At 39.0% G+C, this 18014-nt stretch overlaps 1 protein-coding gene across 1 annotated transcript in view; it reads right to left on the reverse strand.

Annotated features, from left to right (window-relative positions):
* The window catches only part of RBL1 (RB transcriptional corepressor like 1), a 64193-nt gene extending 46577 nt beyond the window's left edge, over window positions 1-17616 (reverse strand). The window contains exons 1-2 of the mRNA XM_043984333.1: window positions 17413-17616; window positions 12240-12373 (exon numbers count right to left, since the gene is read on the reverse strand). Coding sequence (XP_043840268.1) covers window positions 12240-12373; window positions 17413-17568 — 290 coding nt within the window. The 5' untranslated portion in view covers window positions 17569-17616. The remainder of the gene's footprint in view (window positions 1-12239; window positions 12374-17412) is intronic.
* Window positions 17617-18014: the final 398 nt, after the last annotated feature.

Consider the following 18014-nt stretch of genomic DNA (forward strand, 5'->3'; position numbering starts at 1 on the left):
AGAAAAGGCATGAGGCACTTTCAGATTCAGTTAGCGTTTACTAGCTTTTGCTTAACTGTTATTTCTTTATTATAAGAGAAGGCTGACTTGGTAGACAAGGATATGGTCAGATGTTTCTATGATATAAAAACAAATGGGGGCGGCTAGGTGGCGCAGTAGATTAAGCACCGGCCCTGGATTCAGGAGTACCTGAGTTCAAATCCGGCCTCAGACACTTGACACTTACTAGCTGTGTGACCCTGGGCAAGTCACTTAACCCCCATTGCCCTGTAAAAAAACAAAACAAAAAAACAAACAAAAAAAAACAAATGGCATCTTTTAAAAAAAAAACAATGCATGATGTCTCATTGCAAAATAGATTTGGAATGAGGGCACAAAAACAGTAAGTTAGAAGTTAAGATTAAACTCAAGCATTCAAGTCCCAAAGCTTAGTTTCAATCACTTAAAAGATACTAACCAGAGATATGATGAATGGAATGAAGGACTTTTTTTTAGCCTATCAATCAATAAACAAACATTAAGTACCCTATGTGCCAGTAACTGAATAAAGACAAAAATTAAAGTCTCTGCCCTCAAGAAGCTTATGTTCTGTGGAGAGGAAATGATACACACACATTAAAATAAATACAAAATGTATGCAAAATAATTTTAGTGATGGGATGCTACTAACAGCTGAGGAGAATCAGGAAAGGCCTCATGAAGAAGACAACCCTTGAGCTGAGCTTCTGAAGGAAGGCAGAGTTTCTAAGAGACAGAAGTGAGGAGGAAAAGCACTCCACATGGTGACAGGAGAGGGAATGGAATGTAAAGGAGCAGGAAGTAGGCCAATTTGGATAAACTACAGTATACAAGAGGATGAGCCTGGAAGGGAAAGTTAAAAACAAATTGTGAAACCCTTTAAATGCTTAAGAGAGATGTTTATATTTTAACTTGGATACAATAGGGAGCCACTGCAGCTTTTTGAACAGGGGATGACATGGTCAGATCTGTGCTTTAGGAATATCACTCTATTTATTGTATAGAGAACAAACTGGAAAATGGAGAGATTTCAGGCAGGGAGATGGCCAATTAGGAAGTCATTACCATAGTCCAGGTAACAGGTGATAAGGACCTGAACTATTGGTGATGACATAAGTGGAGAGAAGAGGACTGAATTTGAGAAAAATTGTGGAAGTAGAATTGTCAAGATCTGGCAACTGATATGAGGGTGGAGGGTGGGGAGGCTGGGAAGAGGAAGAGTGAAGAGCCAAGAATGACTCCAAGGTTGCAAACCTGGGTGACTGAAAGAATTCTGGTGACCTCAACAGAGAGGAAAGTTAGGGAGAAGGGTGGGTTTTAAGAGACCTCTGTTTCTGGGGAAATGATTCATTATTTGAGAAAAACTTCTGAGAGAGCTGGAAATAAGTACGACAGAAATTAGGTTTAGACCAAAACCTCATACTACATGCCAAGATTTGCTCCAAATGTATATTTGACTTAGATATAAAATGTCACATCTTAAATAAATGAGAATAAGGAAAGATTTTTCCTTCAGATAAGAGAGTTCATGACAAAACAGGGTATAGAGAGGATCATAGAAAATAAAATAGATAAGTTCAATTGTATAGTATGATATTTAAAAGAGGGGGAATAAACAATACCAATGAAGCTAAAATTAGATGGGAAAAAGCTCATTGGGAAAAAAATTTTGGCAGCAAGTTACTCTGATAAAGGTTTCATTTACAAGATATATAAAGGACTGATTCAAATTTATAAGAATAATAGCAATTCTGGGGGCAGCTAGGTGGCACAGCGGATAAAGCACTGGCCCTGGATTCAGGAGGACCTGAGTTCAAATCTGGGCTCAGACAGTTGGCACTTACTAGCTGTGTGACCCTGGGCAAGTCACTTAATCCTTATTGGCCAAAAAAAAAAAAAAAAAAAGAAGAATAGCAATCCCCCTGATAAATAGTCAAAGGATATGAATAGGCAGTTTTCAAAGGAAGAAGTCCAAGCTATCAATAGCCATTTTTTCATATGGATAAAAGTTCCAAATCACTGATAATTAGTGAAATGCAAGTTAAAGGAACTCTGATCATTGTGATGATCAACCGTAACTCCAGAGGATAAATGATGAAACATACTACCCACTTCCTGATGAATTCAATATGCAGAATGAGATATATATTTTGAGGCATGGCTAATTCAGAAATTTGTTTTACTTTACCATGCATATTTGTTATAAGACTTTTGTTTTTCTTTTTCTAATTGGGAGGGATAAGAAACAGATAATGTTAATTTTTTTAAGGGAGGTATTGAAGGAAAAGATGAATTTTATTTTGGAAATATTGAGTTCAAGACTCTTATGGGATGTCAATCTGGAAATGTTTGATAAGCATTTGGTGATATGGGACTAAAGTCAGGAAAGAGAATATAGATTGGGCATTTAAAAAAATATTAATCAACAAGCATATAGTAATTGCCAACTATATGCCAGGCACTGGAATACAAAGACAAAAAAATGAAACAATCCCAGTTCTAAAGGAGCTTATATTCTCTCAGGAAAGATATCATGTACAAATAAAAGTATATTAAAGACTAAATATAAATTTTTAAATAAATATAAATGTTTATTGGTTGACTGATATGTATATAATAATGCAAAATAAATACATTGTATTCGGAGGAGAAAGAGAACCGGCAGTTAAGTGTTGGGGATCAGGAAAGATTGTCTAGGAGGTAGTTTGAGCTGCATCTTGAAGTGAAAAATTCAATAATAAAGTGAGAAGGGAGTATGTTCCAAGTAGGGGAAATGACAACAGAGATGATAATTGACTCCAAGAGAGCTGATGAGATCATAAGACCCAGTTAGAAGGTGAGACCTGGATAATGATAGAGTAAAGCAGACTGGGAAGGAGCAGCTAGAGAAGAAGGAAGAGAACTACTGAGAGCAGTGTTGTGAAAACTCAGAGAGACTATCCAAGAGGAGAAGGTAATCAACGATGTCAAATTCTGCTAATAAGTTAGGAGGGATGAAACACAAGAAAAAGCCATTGGGTTTGTAAATTAAGAGCCCACTTATGACTTTAAAGAGAGCAGTTTTGATGGAGTGATGAGTTTGGAAGCCAGACTGCAAAAGGTTGAAAAGGAAAGGAGGAAGTGAAGACAACCTGTGTAGACAGTTTTTTTAAGAGTCTGGCTATCATTCCCCAATCTATAGGTGATCAAAAGACATGAAGTTTTCAGGTGAAATAATCAAAGCAACCTATAGCCATTTGAAAAAAAAAATGCTCTGACTCACTATCAATCAGAGAGATTCAGGTCAAAACAATTCTGGGTACTACCTCATACCTAGTGGATTGAATAATAGGATAGCAGAGGAAAATGACAAATGTTTTAGGGGATATAGGGAAAAGGAGGCATTAATATACTCTTGGTAACGTTGTAAACTGATTCAAACATTCTGTTTTTTTTTTTTTTTTTTTTTTTTTTTAGTGAGGCAATTGGGGCTAAGTGACTTGCCCAGGGTCACACAGCTAGTAAGTGTTTAAGTGTCTGAGGCCGGATCTGAACTCAGGTACTCCTGAATCCAGGGCTGGTGCTCCATCCACTGCGCCACCTAGCTGCCCCCAAACATTCTGTAGAGCAGTTTGGAGCTATGGTCAAAGGGCTATAAAACCATGTACACTCTTTGACCTAATAATACCACTACTAGGTTGATATCCAAAAAGAGATAAATTCGAAATTGGGGAGATGCCCATCAATTGGGGAATGGTTGAACAAACTGTGGGATGAGATTATAATGAAACACTATTGTACTATAAGAAATGATAAGCAGGATGCTATCAGCGATGCGAACATCTTTTAAGATGGGGTAGACTTAAGCATGTTTGTCAGAGCAGGGAATGCTCCAGCAGACAGAGACAGATTGAAGATCAGAGATAGGGATTGAGGTTAGAATTCTGCTAAAAGATAGAGGAATGGATTTAACAGTATGAGCAGAATACAAGAATAGCCTAACTTGCTTTATTAGTTTGTTCTGTGTTTCTTTTTGTGTGTACATCCATGTTATTTTCCTCAGACTGTAGAATATACAACACAAAACCATAAACAGATTGAGATATAAATTAGCCATTGTGACATATTATTCTACATAATACACATCTTTTTATACATCGATACATTTCAATAAGATGTTAGAACCTGAAGAGGAAAGAGGCAATGCTCAATTTCCCTACAATGAAATGCAGCTCACAATGCATGTGGATTTATGCATTCTTCTTATTCAATTTCCTATTATATTTCTGTATATATCATACCTCTCCCTAAGAGACCATAAATTCCTGTAGAGTAGACACTGTTTCTTTGTACTTACTCCAGCACATAATGTATTGCTTTTTAAAAAAAGAATGTTCACCATACTAATGACAAATTGAATTTTACCTGTTATTTGAAACAAGAGCTAGAAACAAGAGCTTTAAAATATCTTTATGGATGACATCAAATATCTTTGAGTCCACTCAATTTTTTTAATGGCTCAAAAAATTTGCACAGCTCCTACCCATACCTAGTCCTCTTAATTTAGTATATTTTACAGTTACATCACTATCTAAAAAGAATTTCCTGACTAATGGCATCATTTTCTTTTTGGCATTCATTCATTCATTCATTAAATTATTTTTAGCATTTTTTTCTTTTTAAATTGAGCTCCAAATTCTTTCCCTCTCTCCCATCCACCTCCCCACCCACAAAGAAGGCAAATTGCAATATGATATTAATTTTACATGTGAAATCACGTAAAACACATTTCCATGTTAATCACCATAAAAAATGAGGTGAGAAAATTACATTTCCATTTGCACTCAGAGCTCATTAGTTCTCTCTCTCTCTGGAGATAGACAGCATTTTTCATCAGGAATCCTTTGGACTTGTCTTGGATCATTGTATTGATTAGAGTATCTAAGTCTTTTGCAGTTGATCATGTTTACAACATTGTTGTGTCACTATGCACAATGATTTGTTCTTCTCACTTCATTTTGAATCAGTTCATGCAGATCTTGCCATCATGTTTTTCTGAAACCATCCCCACCTTGTCATTTCTTATAGTACAAGTAGTAGGAATTTTTTGTGGTTACTCTCTTTTTCTTTCTTCTTCCTTCCTTCCTTCCTTCCTTCCTTCCTTCCTTCCTTCCTTCCTTCCTTCCTTCCTTCCTTCCTTCCTTCCTTCCTTCCTTCCTTCCTTCCTTCCTTCCTTTCTTTCTTTTCCTTCCTTTCTTCCTTCCTTCCTTCCTTTCTTTCTCTCTCTTCCTTCCTTCCTCCCTTCCTTCCTTTCTTCCTTCCTTTCTTTTTTTCTTTCTTTCTTTCTGCGGAGCAATGAGGGTTAAGTGACTTACCCAGGGTCACAAAGCTAGTGTCAAGTGTCTGAGGCCAAATTTGAACTCAGGTCCTCCTGAATCCAGGGCTGGTGCTTTATCTACTGTGCCACCTAGCTGCCCCCAATCAATTTCTTTTTTTGCTGTTTACTTATTTTTCCTGCCTATTTCTTGATTTTGAACTTTTTGTTAAAGTTGGGCTCTGCTCACCAGGGGTTGGGGAAGCAATGTCCCAAGCTTCAGGCTTTTTCATGCTGTTTTCAGAGCTAGTTCTTGCATCTTCCAAGGGAATGTGATCCAGGGAAAGGTGCAATCACTGCTCTTCTGGTCTGTGATATGGTCTTTACCCAGGAAAGGCCCCTGCTCCCCTGTAGTCACAAGTGCTAATGTTCTTCTCCACCTTGGAACTATGACCCCAAACTGCCAATAGAATTGCCAATCACTGCCAGCTGTACCCAGTCCCAGTCAAGGGTCACTGATAATCTTTTTCTGATCAGTTGTCTGACCCCCTTAATGTCTCTTGGCTGACAGGCCCCAAAGCTACTGCTGCTGCTGCTGCCTCCAAAGCCAAAGTTGGTGCCACTGCCATGTTCCAGTCCAACTCCCACCCAGGCGTCACAGACTTCTCCTGCCAATCTCTTAAGTTGTCTGAGGGTGGAAAAAATGTCTCACTCTGACATTTTGTTGGTTCTACTGCTCCAAAATTTGATTTGAGGGATTATTTTTAAAGTTGTTTGGGTGTAATGTTGAGAGAATTCAGCTGGGTTGCTGCCTATACTCTGCCATCCTCGCTCTGCCCCTGATGGCCTCATTTTCACTTACAAATTACATAACTGTGTTAAAATGAACACACTATAATAAATTTAATTTCTAGGTATGGAGCCTAAAGAGGAAATTTTGCAAATAAATTAAAAAACAACCACAACAAAATCTGGGGAAAAAAAAACATAGAAGGAAAAGATCAGAAAGAGAAACAGAAGCAAACAGTATCATTATTTTGTTAAAGTGAATATAAAATTTTAAAAATAAATTATAATTTGTAGTTTAGAGTTATTTGTTTCATTTTGCTTTATTTGAATATTTATTTGGTTGAAGCCTACTAAATTTGGCATTTTTAAAAAATGTGGATGGGCTAAAAGACATTTGGTACCATTCCCCTCCAACAGTAAAAGTGAAAAGAATTGTTCTGAATCTACTACTAAGGGAAGGTGTGTCATGCACATATAATTTCCACCTCCTATTTCTTAGTGTCTGCATTTTTTGGCATGGTTTATTTATTTGCTGGGTATAGTCTAGCTGTGTATTTTTATCTGAGCTACTTAGAATATTTGCAGTAGGAAACAATGAGAGGAATTCATAAGCTCATAGAATTGAGACTGAGAGTTGGAAAAGACTTCAGAGATCTTTTGCCCAGACCCCTTATTTTAGAGAAGAGAAAGCTGAGGCTTAGAAAGGTGGAAAATCTTGACCAAAGTCACATAGGAAATAAATAGTAGAAATGGACTTCATATCTAGTAGTTCAAAAGAGGGAATGATCATTAAGGGCTGAGACTGAGGAAACTTTCAGACTTAAGGTTTGACTTGAAACTAATCTAAATTACAAAGAAAGACTGAGATAAACTGAGAGGAAGGAAGACATCCCCAGGAGGAGAATGGCATGAGCAAAAAACAGGAATACATAAAGCATATTCACAGAACAATGAGCAGAGAGACTAGTTTATCTGGAATAAAGATTTTCTATAGCAGAAAGAAAGGAGATTAGATTGATTAAGTAGGTAGCAGTTGCTTGCCGAAGGATTTAAATGTTAGGTTATGGAGTTTGTGTCTTTCCCTGTGAATAGTAGGGAGCCACAGCAGGATTTCCAACAAAAGGGAGTTTTAAGGTGCGCTAGAAAGATTGATATGACAATATGTAGCATGAATTGGAGATGGAGTGAGTTGAAGTAGAAAACAATTAGTAGACTATCAAGGTGTGAGGTATTCAGAACCTGGACTAAGTGGGTGGCTGACAGTAGTGGGGATAAGAAATGGATGAATTCAATAAACATTACATGGAAAGAATCAACAAGGGCCGGTGATTGCCTAGATGTAGATGAACAAATGTTCAGGGTTGTCTCCTTGAAGTTTCAAGCCTCAAAGAGAAACAGGGACGTCAGGAGGGATAGCTGATTTTGAGGCAGGTAGGTGTGGTAGATTGTGTGCTAGGACCAGAATCAGGAAGACCTGAGTTCAAATCTAGTCTCAGGCATTTACCAGCTGTGTAAGCCTTGAACAAGTCACTTAACCTGTTTGCCTCAGTTTTCTTACCTGTTAAACGGAAGAAAAAAACAAACAAAAAAAAAACCTACCTACTTCACAGTGCTTTGAGGATAAAATGAGATGTTATTTAGAATCCTTAGCACAGTGCCTGGCACATAGTAGGTGCTTAATAAAAACTTATTTTCTTCCTGATTTTCAAAGAAAGATTATTTCAGTGTTAGCAGAACAAAAAAACTCTGAAAAGTTGAGCTAACGCTTAGCTTTTCTCTTCTCTTCTACTCTATTGTATAGCCACTATAAAATGGGTATTTTCCCCTAGAAAGTGATTATTACATAAAGACCAAAGAGAGAATTAGTTACGCGTGACTATTATAGAAAATTTTTGCAACCATCTCCAATCAGCAATATTAAATTTTACATAAACCTTTCTTCTTAATGCTGCAACAGGATTTCATGTGTACAAGAAAAAATATCTATCCCATGGTAAAAGAAGCAAATTGTTTGATAATCAAATTTAAAATACAGTCAGTTGGGGCAGCTAGGTGGCGCAGTGGATAGAGCACCGGCCCTAGAGTCAGGAGTACCTGAGTTCAAATCCGGCCTCAGACACTTAACACTTACTAGCTGTGTGACCCTGGGCAAGTCATTTAACCCCAATTGCCTCACTAAAAATAAATAAATAAAATAAAATAAAATGCAGTCAGTCATATCTATTCTCTCCAGTAGCTCCTGCCAACTAAACGGGGAAAAAAAAACCAGAATACAAATGAAGAAATAATTGTTTTTAATTACATTAATTTGTACATTTAAAGTAACCAATTGATGTTCACTGTGGACAGGTATATTGTTAAAAGTGAAAATTATCTATAGAAGTTTTTACTGGTTCTGGATTTGACAAATTAACTTAACTTGAATAGGGAAATCCATGTCAATATATGTAAAGACAGATTTTGGGACTAGCTCATTTTATATATATATATATATATATATATATATATATATATATATATAAACTTTAGTCATATGTAGTCTCCTTCAACTTTTTCCCTCCATAGGGAAATTTATATCATATCCTTATCATCTGTAGTAATGGAAGGAAGTATTAACATAGATCATTTTAAAAATTTGAACAGGGGCAGCTAGATGGCACAGTGGATAGAGCACTGGCCCTGGATTCAGGAGTACCTGAGTTCAAATCTGGCCTCAGACACTTACCACTTACTAGCTGTGTGACCCTGGGCAAGTCACTTAACCCCAATTGCCTCACCAAAAAAAAAAAAATTGAACACATACTTTTAAGTACATACAAAAAAAAGTATGAAATTTCTCCAACAGTTAAAACATTGTAATAAGAAAACACCTAGGGTTAGGGAAGGGCTCTGGTCTTCAGTTTTGGGAAAAAAACCTGTTTCCTTCTTTCTACCACAAAATTTCATACTTCGGTCTAGCTCCCTCTCCTCTACAAGATTCAATTTGACTGGTAACAGAAGTAACATAGAAGACTTAATAAGGTTTGTTTTTTCTCCTACACCAGAGTCAGAGATAATAAGTATGCATGAATCTAATAGTGTATCTAAGCTTAACTAGGTCATATGGAAAGTCATGGAATCAAAAATAAGTTATAATGGCTTTGTTAATCCTTAATAACTGGATAATAATAATCCTCTGGGTACCCTCTTAATGGATAAATGGAACTATACAGCACTTTTGCAAATCTTGACTGTTCTCTCTCTCTTTTATGTCTTATTCTTATATTATTCCATTTATTGATTCATTTATTCAAAAGCAGTTATAAATTGCCAATGACATACAAAACAGTGCAGTAGAAGAGATACAAAGACCTATGTAAGACAGGATCCTTGTTCTGATGAAGGCTTACAAGAAGTGGGATAGGAGATACAAAACTACAACACAATGTTGATGAAAGAAGAAACAATCATGTATAATTCTGGGGCAATGGAATCAGTAAAGGCTTCATGGAAAGGTGATATTTGAATTGAGTGTTGAATAAGTAGGACCTCAATAGACAGAGATGGGAGTTTTCAGTCCTAGAAAAGGGTATGATCAAAGGTACAAAACTGGAAAGATGTATACAGAGGATGACACATGGTAGTGATAAAGTTTGAAAGATAGAGTGGTTCAGGGCCTGGATTCAAACACTAGATACTGGTTGTGTGGCCCTGGGAAGGCCAATTAACCTCCCTCTCTGGACCCAAGCAATTCTCTAAGATTATAAATTGGAAAGCAAGTGCCAGCCTGCAGTGGCAGTGGGAGCTGCACACCAGGAGCTCCCTAAACCACTGAATCAAAAAAAACCAAAAGGTGGAATAACAGAAGATTGTGGAAGGTCTTAAATGCTAGGCTCAAGAGTTTGGATTTTATTCAGGAGGCAATAAGAAGTCTGTCCTCTCTCCAATCCATCCTCCGTACAGCAGCCGGAATCATCTAAAGCAAAAGTCTGACTACATTTCCTCCTTATTCAAAAACCTTTAGTGACCCCCCATCATCTCTACAATAAAATACAAAACTCCTCAGCCTGGCCTGTGTAGCCACCCATAACCTATCTTTTCAGCCTTATCCAATACTGCTTCATCACATAAGCAAAATCACCCAGCCTTAACAGTTAGTCAGTTCCCTAACTCAAACCCCTCAAGTCACATCTCTGTGCATTCACAAAGGCCTCTCCTCCTCCTCCTCCTCCTCCTCCTCCTCCTCCTCCTCCTCCTCCTCCTCCTCCTCCCAGAATGTATAATCTCACATCCAGAATCCTTTGCTTCCTTCAAGTCTCAGCCCACATTCACTTTGCCCAGTCAAGCCCAAACTCATGAATGCCCTACCCAGCCCTGCAGCTATTAATATTCTCTTGCTCCTCAAATTACCTTTGTATTTGTGGACATGTGTCTTCCAGTAGGACATAAACTACTTGAGAGCAGGGGCTAGTTTCTTTTTTGTCTTTTTATCTTAAATACCGAACACATGTTAACTGCTTAATAAATGTTTGCTGAATTGAATCAAAGGGTTTTGAGCAGGAGTGATATTAAATTTATGTATAAGGAAAATTAAAGGATGGATTGCAAGGAAGAGAGCCTGGAAGTAGGAAGGCCAGTTAGAAAACTCCAGCAATAGCTCAGGCAGGTGAAAATCAAGGCTTGTACTGGGTGGTAGTAGAGGGAAAAGAGAAAGAAAAGATTCAAGAGATATTTCTGAGGTAGCGTCGACAACTGCTTGGGTAAGGGAAAGATAGAAGGAAAAGTCAAAATTTTCAAATATGTGACTACAAGAATGATTAGCAGAGTCCAAAGGTATATGTCAGGCTTTGGGAAATGGTAGTAAATGCAATTTTGGACATGTTTGGTTTGCATTACCAACAAGATGGTTGAAATGTCTAGCTGGCAGATGGAAATTTGGGTTTGGGACTCATGACAGAAATAAAGGTCAGACATATAGATTTGTGAGTTGTCCATGTAAGAGGCAGTATGGAGTAATGGAGAGAGTGCTGGAATTAGAAAGTTCTGAGTTGGGAAGATCTGAGTTCAAATCCTGACTCTGATGCATAGTAGCTGTGTGACCCTGGGAAAATCACTTAACCTCTTTGGTCTCATTTTCCTTATATGTAAAATGAAAGGAATATGATAACTTCCAAATTAAAATCTGTGCTCCCCTGATCCTAAGTAGATGTGATAGTTAATACTATGTGAGTGGATGATACTACTGAGGCAAAGACATTAGAGATATAAGAAAAGAGGTCTGAGGTCAGAACCTTAGGGAATAATATTCACTTGGAACAGTAAGGAAGATGAACCATCAAAAAATCAAGGAACCACTAGAAAGAGGGAGTGTGATATCATGGGAGCCAAGGAAAGAAAGACTATCAAAGTCAAATAATCAATAGTGTCAAACATTGCACAGAAGAAAAAGATGAAGACTAGAAAAGGTCATTAGTTACTGATAATAGCTGTTTCAACTAGAAAGATGAGGATGAATAATTGCAAGGATTGGAGAGTAGGTGGTGAGAAAACCCAGCAACTATAGACTATTTTTTTTTTCCAAACAGTTAGCAGGGAAAGAGATATGATAGAGATGAAGGGGTAAAAAGTTGTTTCATTGGGGGACTGGTGAGATCTTAACATGTTTATAGTTAAATGAGGAGCCAGGGAAGGGAAAAGTTGAAGAGGAAGGGAAGGACTGATTAAGCAAGGTCCTGGAAGAGGCAGAAAGAAATGGGATCAGGGCAGCTAGGTGGTGCAGTGGATAGAGCACCAGCCTTGGAGTCAGGAGGACCTGAGTTCAAATACAGCCTCAGACACTTGACACTTACTAGCTGTGTAACCTTGGGCAAGTCACTTAACCAGAATTGCTTCACCAAAAAAAAAAAAAAAAAAGAAATGGGATCAAGGTTGAAGTTCATTAAACCTAAGGCTAGGGCAGTCTTAGGCTACCTGGCTAAGTAGGGTCAGGAATTTGAAGACAGTGGGAGACTGGCAAAGAAGTATAGGAAATCTAGATTTTGGAGCAGAAACAAAGTTAGCATGGCTTAATTGGAACTGGGTGGTTTAAAGAAAATAAAAATTCAATTATAAGATTAACATTTTTTTTTTCAAAATGAAAAATCTAAAGAAAATGTTTTACCTCAGTTTGGCTGACCGTAGTATTCTGGTCAGCGATACACAATTTCCTTCCATGATGCCTTTTCCAACTGTAGGAATAATGCTTTTACGACATGCAACATATAACGCACATGCCAACCAATGTACAACTTCTCCCTGTCAAGCAAGAGGAAAATGGTAAAAGATATTTTTGCATACCTATGATATTTTCAAAAGTACCGTTTCATTGATTTATAAACATCTCAACACACATAAATCATCAACATTTCTATATATTACCAACAAAACACAATAGAAAGTGAGAGAAGAGAAATTCCATTTAAAACATCTGCAAATAAAATACTTGGGAGTCTACATGCCAAGACAAACCCAATAACTATATGAACATAATTACAAAACACTTCATACAAATAAAAACAGATCTAAACAACTAGAGATATATTCATTGCTCATGGGTAGGCTGAGCCAAAATAACAAAAATGAACTTCTACCTAAATTAATTTATTCAGTGCCATACCAGTCAAAGTACCTTTGAATTATTTTTGGGATCTAGAAAAAATAATTCAAAATTAATATGGAAGAACAAAAGGTCAAGGATATCAGGGGAATCAATGAAAAAATGTGAAGGAAGGCAGCCTAGCAAAACCAGATTTCAAACTATATAAGCAGTAACTGTCAAAACAATCTCGTACTGGATAAGAAAGAGAGACTGATCAAGGAATAGATTTCTACAACCATAGTAATCTAGTGTTTGATAAAACCAAAGATCCAAGCTTTGAGGGCAAGAATTCTCTATTTTGACAAAAACTGCTGGGAAAAATGGAAAGCAGTTTAGCAGAAATATCTCCTACTGTAAAAGAAGATAAGCTCAGAATGGATACATAAAAGGTGATATCAAAAGTGAATTAGGTGCATTGTTGGTGAAGCTGTGAACTGATCCAACCATTCTGGAGAGCAATTTGGAATTATGCCCAAAGGGCGATAAAGCTGTCCATACCCTTTGACCCAGCAATACCACTATTGGGTCTTTTCCCCAAAGAAATCATGGAAAGGGGAAAGGAACCCACATGTACAAAAATATTTATAGCTGCTCTTTATGTGGTGGCAAGGAATTGGAAGTTGAGGGGGTGCCCATCAATTGGGGAATGGCTGGACAAGTTGTGGTATATGAGTACAATGGAATACTATTGTGCTGTAAGAAACGATGAGCAGGAGGAGTTCAGAGAAACCTGGAGGGTCTTACGTGACCTGATGATGAGTGAGATGAGCAGAACCAGAAGAACATTGTACACAGTATCATCAACATTGAGTGTTGATCTACTGTGATGGACTATATTCTTCTCACCAATGCAATGCTACAGAAGAGTTCCAGGGAACTCATGATAGAAGAGGATCTCCAAATCCAAGGGGGAAAAAAAAAAAAAGAACTGTGGAGTAGAGATGCTGAATGAACCATATTATTTCTTTTGTTTTTGGTACTGTTGTTTTTTCTATTTTGAGGTTTTTTTCATCATTGCTCTGATTTTTCTCTTATAACATGACTAATGCAGAAATAGGATTAATGTTATCATGTGTGTATATATATATATATATGTGTGTGTGTGTATGTGTGTATATATATATATATAACCTATATCAGATTACCTGCTATCTAGGGGAGGGGGGAGGGTGGGGAAGAAGGGAGAAAAATCTGAAATTGGAAAGCTTGTATAAACAAAAGTTGAGAACTATCTTTACATGTAATGGGAAAAAAATAAAATATTTTATTAATTTAAAATAAATAAATAAATAGCAATTTAAAAAATTGGAACAATGGTTGCAACTTGCAAAAAAAAAAAGTGAATTAGGAGACAGCTAGGTGGCGCAGTGGATAGAGCACCAGCCCTAGAGTCAGGAGTACCTGAGTTCAAATCTGGCCTTAGACACTTAACACTTACTAGCTATGTGACCCTGGGCAAGTCACTTAACCCCCCCCCAAAAAAGTGAATTAGGGGAACATGGAAAATTTTACCTGTTAAACCTTTGGGTAAGGAAAGAATTTATAACTAAACAAGAGGATCACAGGAAGTAAAATGGATATTGAGGTTATGTGAAATTAAAAAGGTTTTACACAAACAAAACCAATGTAGCCAAAATTTTAATGAATAAATTTATTCAAAGAATATAAGTTTCAAATTACAAGTTGTTTGCCTCCCTTAAGTTGTGAAAACAAAATTTAATTGGAAAAATAAGAAAAAAACAACAATAAAACTATATCCTCTCAGTGATACCTTTACCTAGAAATCTAGTGATGGCAGGCTGAGTGTGGGCTCTGGGTAATCTTTTTTCCCCCACCTTCCTCCTTTCCCCAACATATATTCTGGGAAAAATAAGATAAATGCAAACACAGACGAGAACTAGAAAAGCCAGGATCCACAAGGAATAGATCTCTTAGTCTCTTCTGTTTGGCAAAGACATTATTCTGATGGGTTCAGAACTTATGTTCTGATGGTAGGAACTTATGTTGCTCACACAATCACTGAGTAATAAGACACCTGAGTCACTTGGCTTCTGATGACTTCACAGTAGGCACTTAATAAATATTTGTTGACTGACTAAAGCAGGACTTCTTAAACTTTTTCCACTCACAACCCCTTTTCACCCAAGAAATTTTTGTGCAACCCTGGGTATATAGGTATATAAAATAGGTATACATAACCTTTTACTATTGCAAAATTTTTCACGACCCCCACATTCAGTTACTCTACCCCATATGGGATCACAACCCACAGTTTAAGAAGCTTTGGATTAAAGAATATGAAATAAAGAATATATCTCTCCAAGACATACATAGGCATGTACTTTTTTAGAAACACTCATCTAAAGATATTATTATTATTATTATTTTTACTCCCCATGTATATCAAACAACAACATAATCTGAGGTTTTCATAAGTGCCTTCCTGCCACCACCAGCCATGTACATCCTTTCCAAGCTGTGCATAATATATAGATATAAGGTAAGTGGATTGCTGGGTAGAACACAGAATGGGTGTGTCAATAGCTAAGTGACACAATGGATACAGTGCTGGACCTGGAGTCAGGAAGACCTGCATTCAAATCCTACCCAAGACACTTTCTGTGTGACTCTGGGTAGCTTTGCCTCAGTTTCTTCATATGTAAAATGGGGACGAGAAAAGCACCTGCCTCACAAGGTTGTTGTGAAGATCAAATGAGATAATTTGTAAAATGAATTAACATAGTGCCTGGCACATAGGCATTTATAAAATGTTTGTTCCCTAGCTAAATATGGTAGAGGGTGGGAAACTCGCTGGGAAAGTTTAAGGATACAAAAAATGGGGAATGGTCTATAAAAATGAAACAGCCATGGTATATATAAAGTAATTCTCTACATACTCAGTGCTTCTTCCAAGATATGAAGGCTTGAATTCCTTTCCAACCCAAGCACTCCCTCAAATCCTCTACAGGAAACCGTTAAGCAATTTAAACCCAGAGCACTTGCTTGCCAGAGAAATTATTTCTAACATCCTTTCCTTCAGTATTAAGAGGAAAGTGAAAAACCCACACCTCCTTTGAATTCTTGGCTAGTGCTTTAGAGCACCCTCTACAACTACAATGGATAGAGACTACACCAGGAAATTATCCACTAACTATCTAGTCAGCACTCTAAGCTAAATAGAGAACACTGAAATAGGGCATTCTCTGTATAATGCCTTGCATATTTTCATTGGAGTTGACTTTGCATGTTCTTTCTGAATTAAACATACATTCCAGAAACTACTATATATATATATGATATATACACATAACATATATCATATAAACACATAAATATATATTTTATATATACGTGTGTGTATATCACACACACATCTATACTTTCTCTGGGTTTCAAAATGTTTAAATGTCTTTGGTCAGTCAGCAAATATGTCACTGAACTGGAATAGTATATACAGTATCACATACAAGGAGGCATTCAATCAGGGAAGACCATAGGACTTCAACAAACTGAAACAGTTTCCAATGACACACTCTCACTTTTTACAAAGAAGGTATTCACCAGTCTGTCCCTAAAAGTATTTCATCAAATCATGGAAACTCAGAGCTGAAAGGAACCTCAGGTCATTTGGTCAACCCTCTCATTTTGCAGTGTGATGTGGCAACCAAGAACACTAATGCCATCTTAAGTTATAACACAGCGCTCTGAGTGAGGGAGGTGAGAGTGAATCCTCTGTATTTCAGCCTGGTCCTATTACTTCTGGAATACTGTGTATCCTAAGAAAAAAGGAGCTACCTGGCATGGTGGATAGATCGCTAGACTAAAGAGTCAGGAAGACCTGGGTTCAAATCTCACCTCTGCCACTCACTATGTGGCCCAGGTCGAGTCACTAAAACCTCTTTGAGATTTTTTTCCTTATATGTAAAATGAAGAGATGGACTAGATGGTGTTTAAGGACCCTTCCAACTCTAAATGTATGTTCCTATGAAACTTGAGATCAATAGGATTCGCGAGCATGTGCCTACTCTGCCTAATATTAAGCACCTACTGTGTGTCAAGCACAGTGCTAAGCGCTGAGGATATAAAGACAAAACAAAACAAACCCAGCTCCTGCTGTCAAGGAGTCCACAGTATAACTTGGAGGGGATTGGGGGGGGGGGGGAGACAATATGTAAACAATTACGAACAAGGCAGATACAGGATAAACTAAGTTGGGGGGGGTGTCTAAGAGGGAAGCCTGGGAAAGACTTTTTGCAGCAGGTGGGACTTAGCGGAGCCTAGAAGGAAGCGCGGGGGGCGGGGGGGGGGGTAGTTAATTAGAGGGACAGCTCCTAGTGGGGAGATGGGGGATCCTGGTCGAGGTACCGCTAGGAGGGCAGGGTCAGTCAGGAGGAGCTGACAGCCTTGGGAAGGTTTGGGAGAAAAGGGGACGGGGTTGCCCGAGCCCTGCCGCCGAGACTCCAGCATTTAAAGGGCTGTCAAACGGAAGGAGGAGGGGGAGACGGTGCCCAGCCCCCCAGCAGGACCAGGAGCCCCGGCGGCGATGACAGCGGCGGATTTCGACTTTCCAGCCGGAGTCTTTCCAGCAGGGCCAGAAGCTGTCGGCGGGGGCTCGCGGGCCCCAGGAGAGCTGGGGGGGAGGGGGAGGCGCGGGCGCCTCCTCCCCCCGCCCCTGCCCAGGCGCCCAGGCTCTCACCTCCAGGCTGTAGGTGCTGCGTATGGCCGTGAAGTCGCCCAGGGCTTCTGCCGCGCTGCCCTCGTCTAGGTTCAGCTCCTGACAAAGGGCCTGAAGTGCCTCCCGGGCGGCCCCAGCCCCGGCCGCCCCCAGGCCTCGTAGCTCGTCCTGAAACATCCCACCCCCGACCCGAGGTTCGGCAGCAGGCGCTCCGCGCCTACGCTGCCCTCGTCTGCCTTGGTCTCTGAGGAGCCACGATTCCCCCACAATCCCTCGCGCCAAAGCGCGCGAAAAACTCTGTCCCGGAAAGGGGCGGGGCCTTGCAGAGCAGCCGGGAGGTCCAGTCCTCCCGGTCCCTTCTCTCAGAAGCCAGTCCATCTCCTGGACTCCCCGATCCTTCTGCCTCCTCCAAACGCGGCAGGGAAGGGGGGTTCGGCCTTGGAGGGAGCGACTAGTCTGTTTGAAAAGTTCAAAAGTCTGTTCTAAACTGAGCCCTCTGCCCCGGGGCCTGCTGGGAATTGTAGTCCGCAGCTCGTCGTGGTGGGCAGGGTGGGGGCGGGGCGGGGCGGGGCACAGGGAATATCTGGATTACCAGAGCCCACAGAGCCGAACTCGGGAGGGTT

Source organism: Dromiciops gliroides, chromosome 2, assembly GCF_019393635.1.
Source record: "Dromiciops gliroides isolate mDroGli1 chromosome 2, mDroGli1.pri, whole genome shotgun sequence".
Classification (NCBI taxonomy): domain Eukaryota; kingdom Metazoa; phylum Chordata; class Mammalia; order Microbiotheria; family Microbiotheriidae; genus Dromiciops; species Dromiciops gliroides.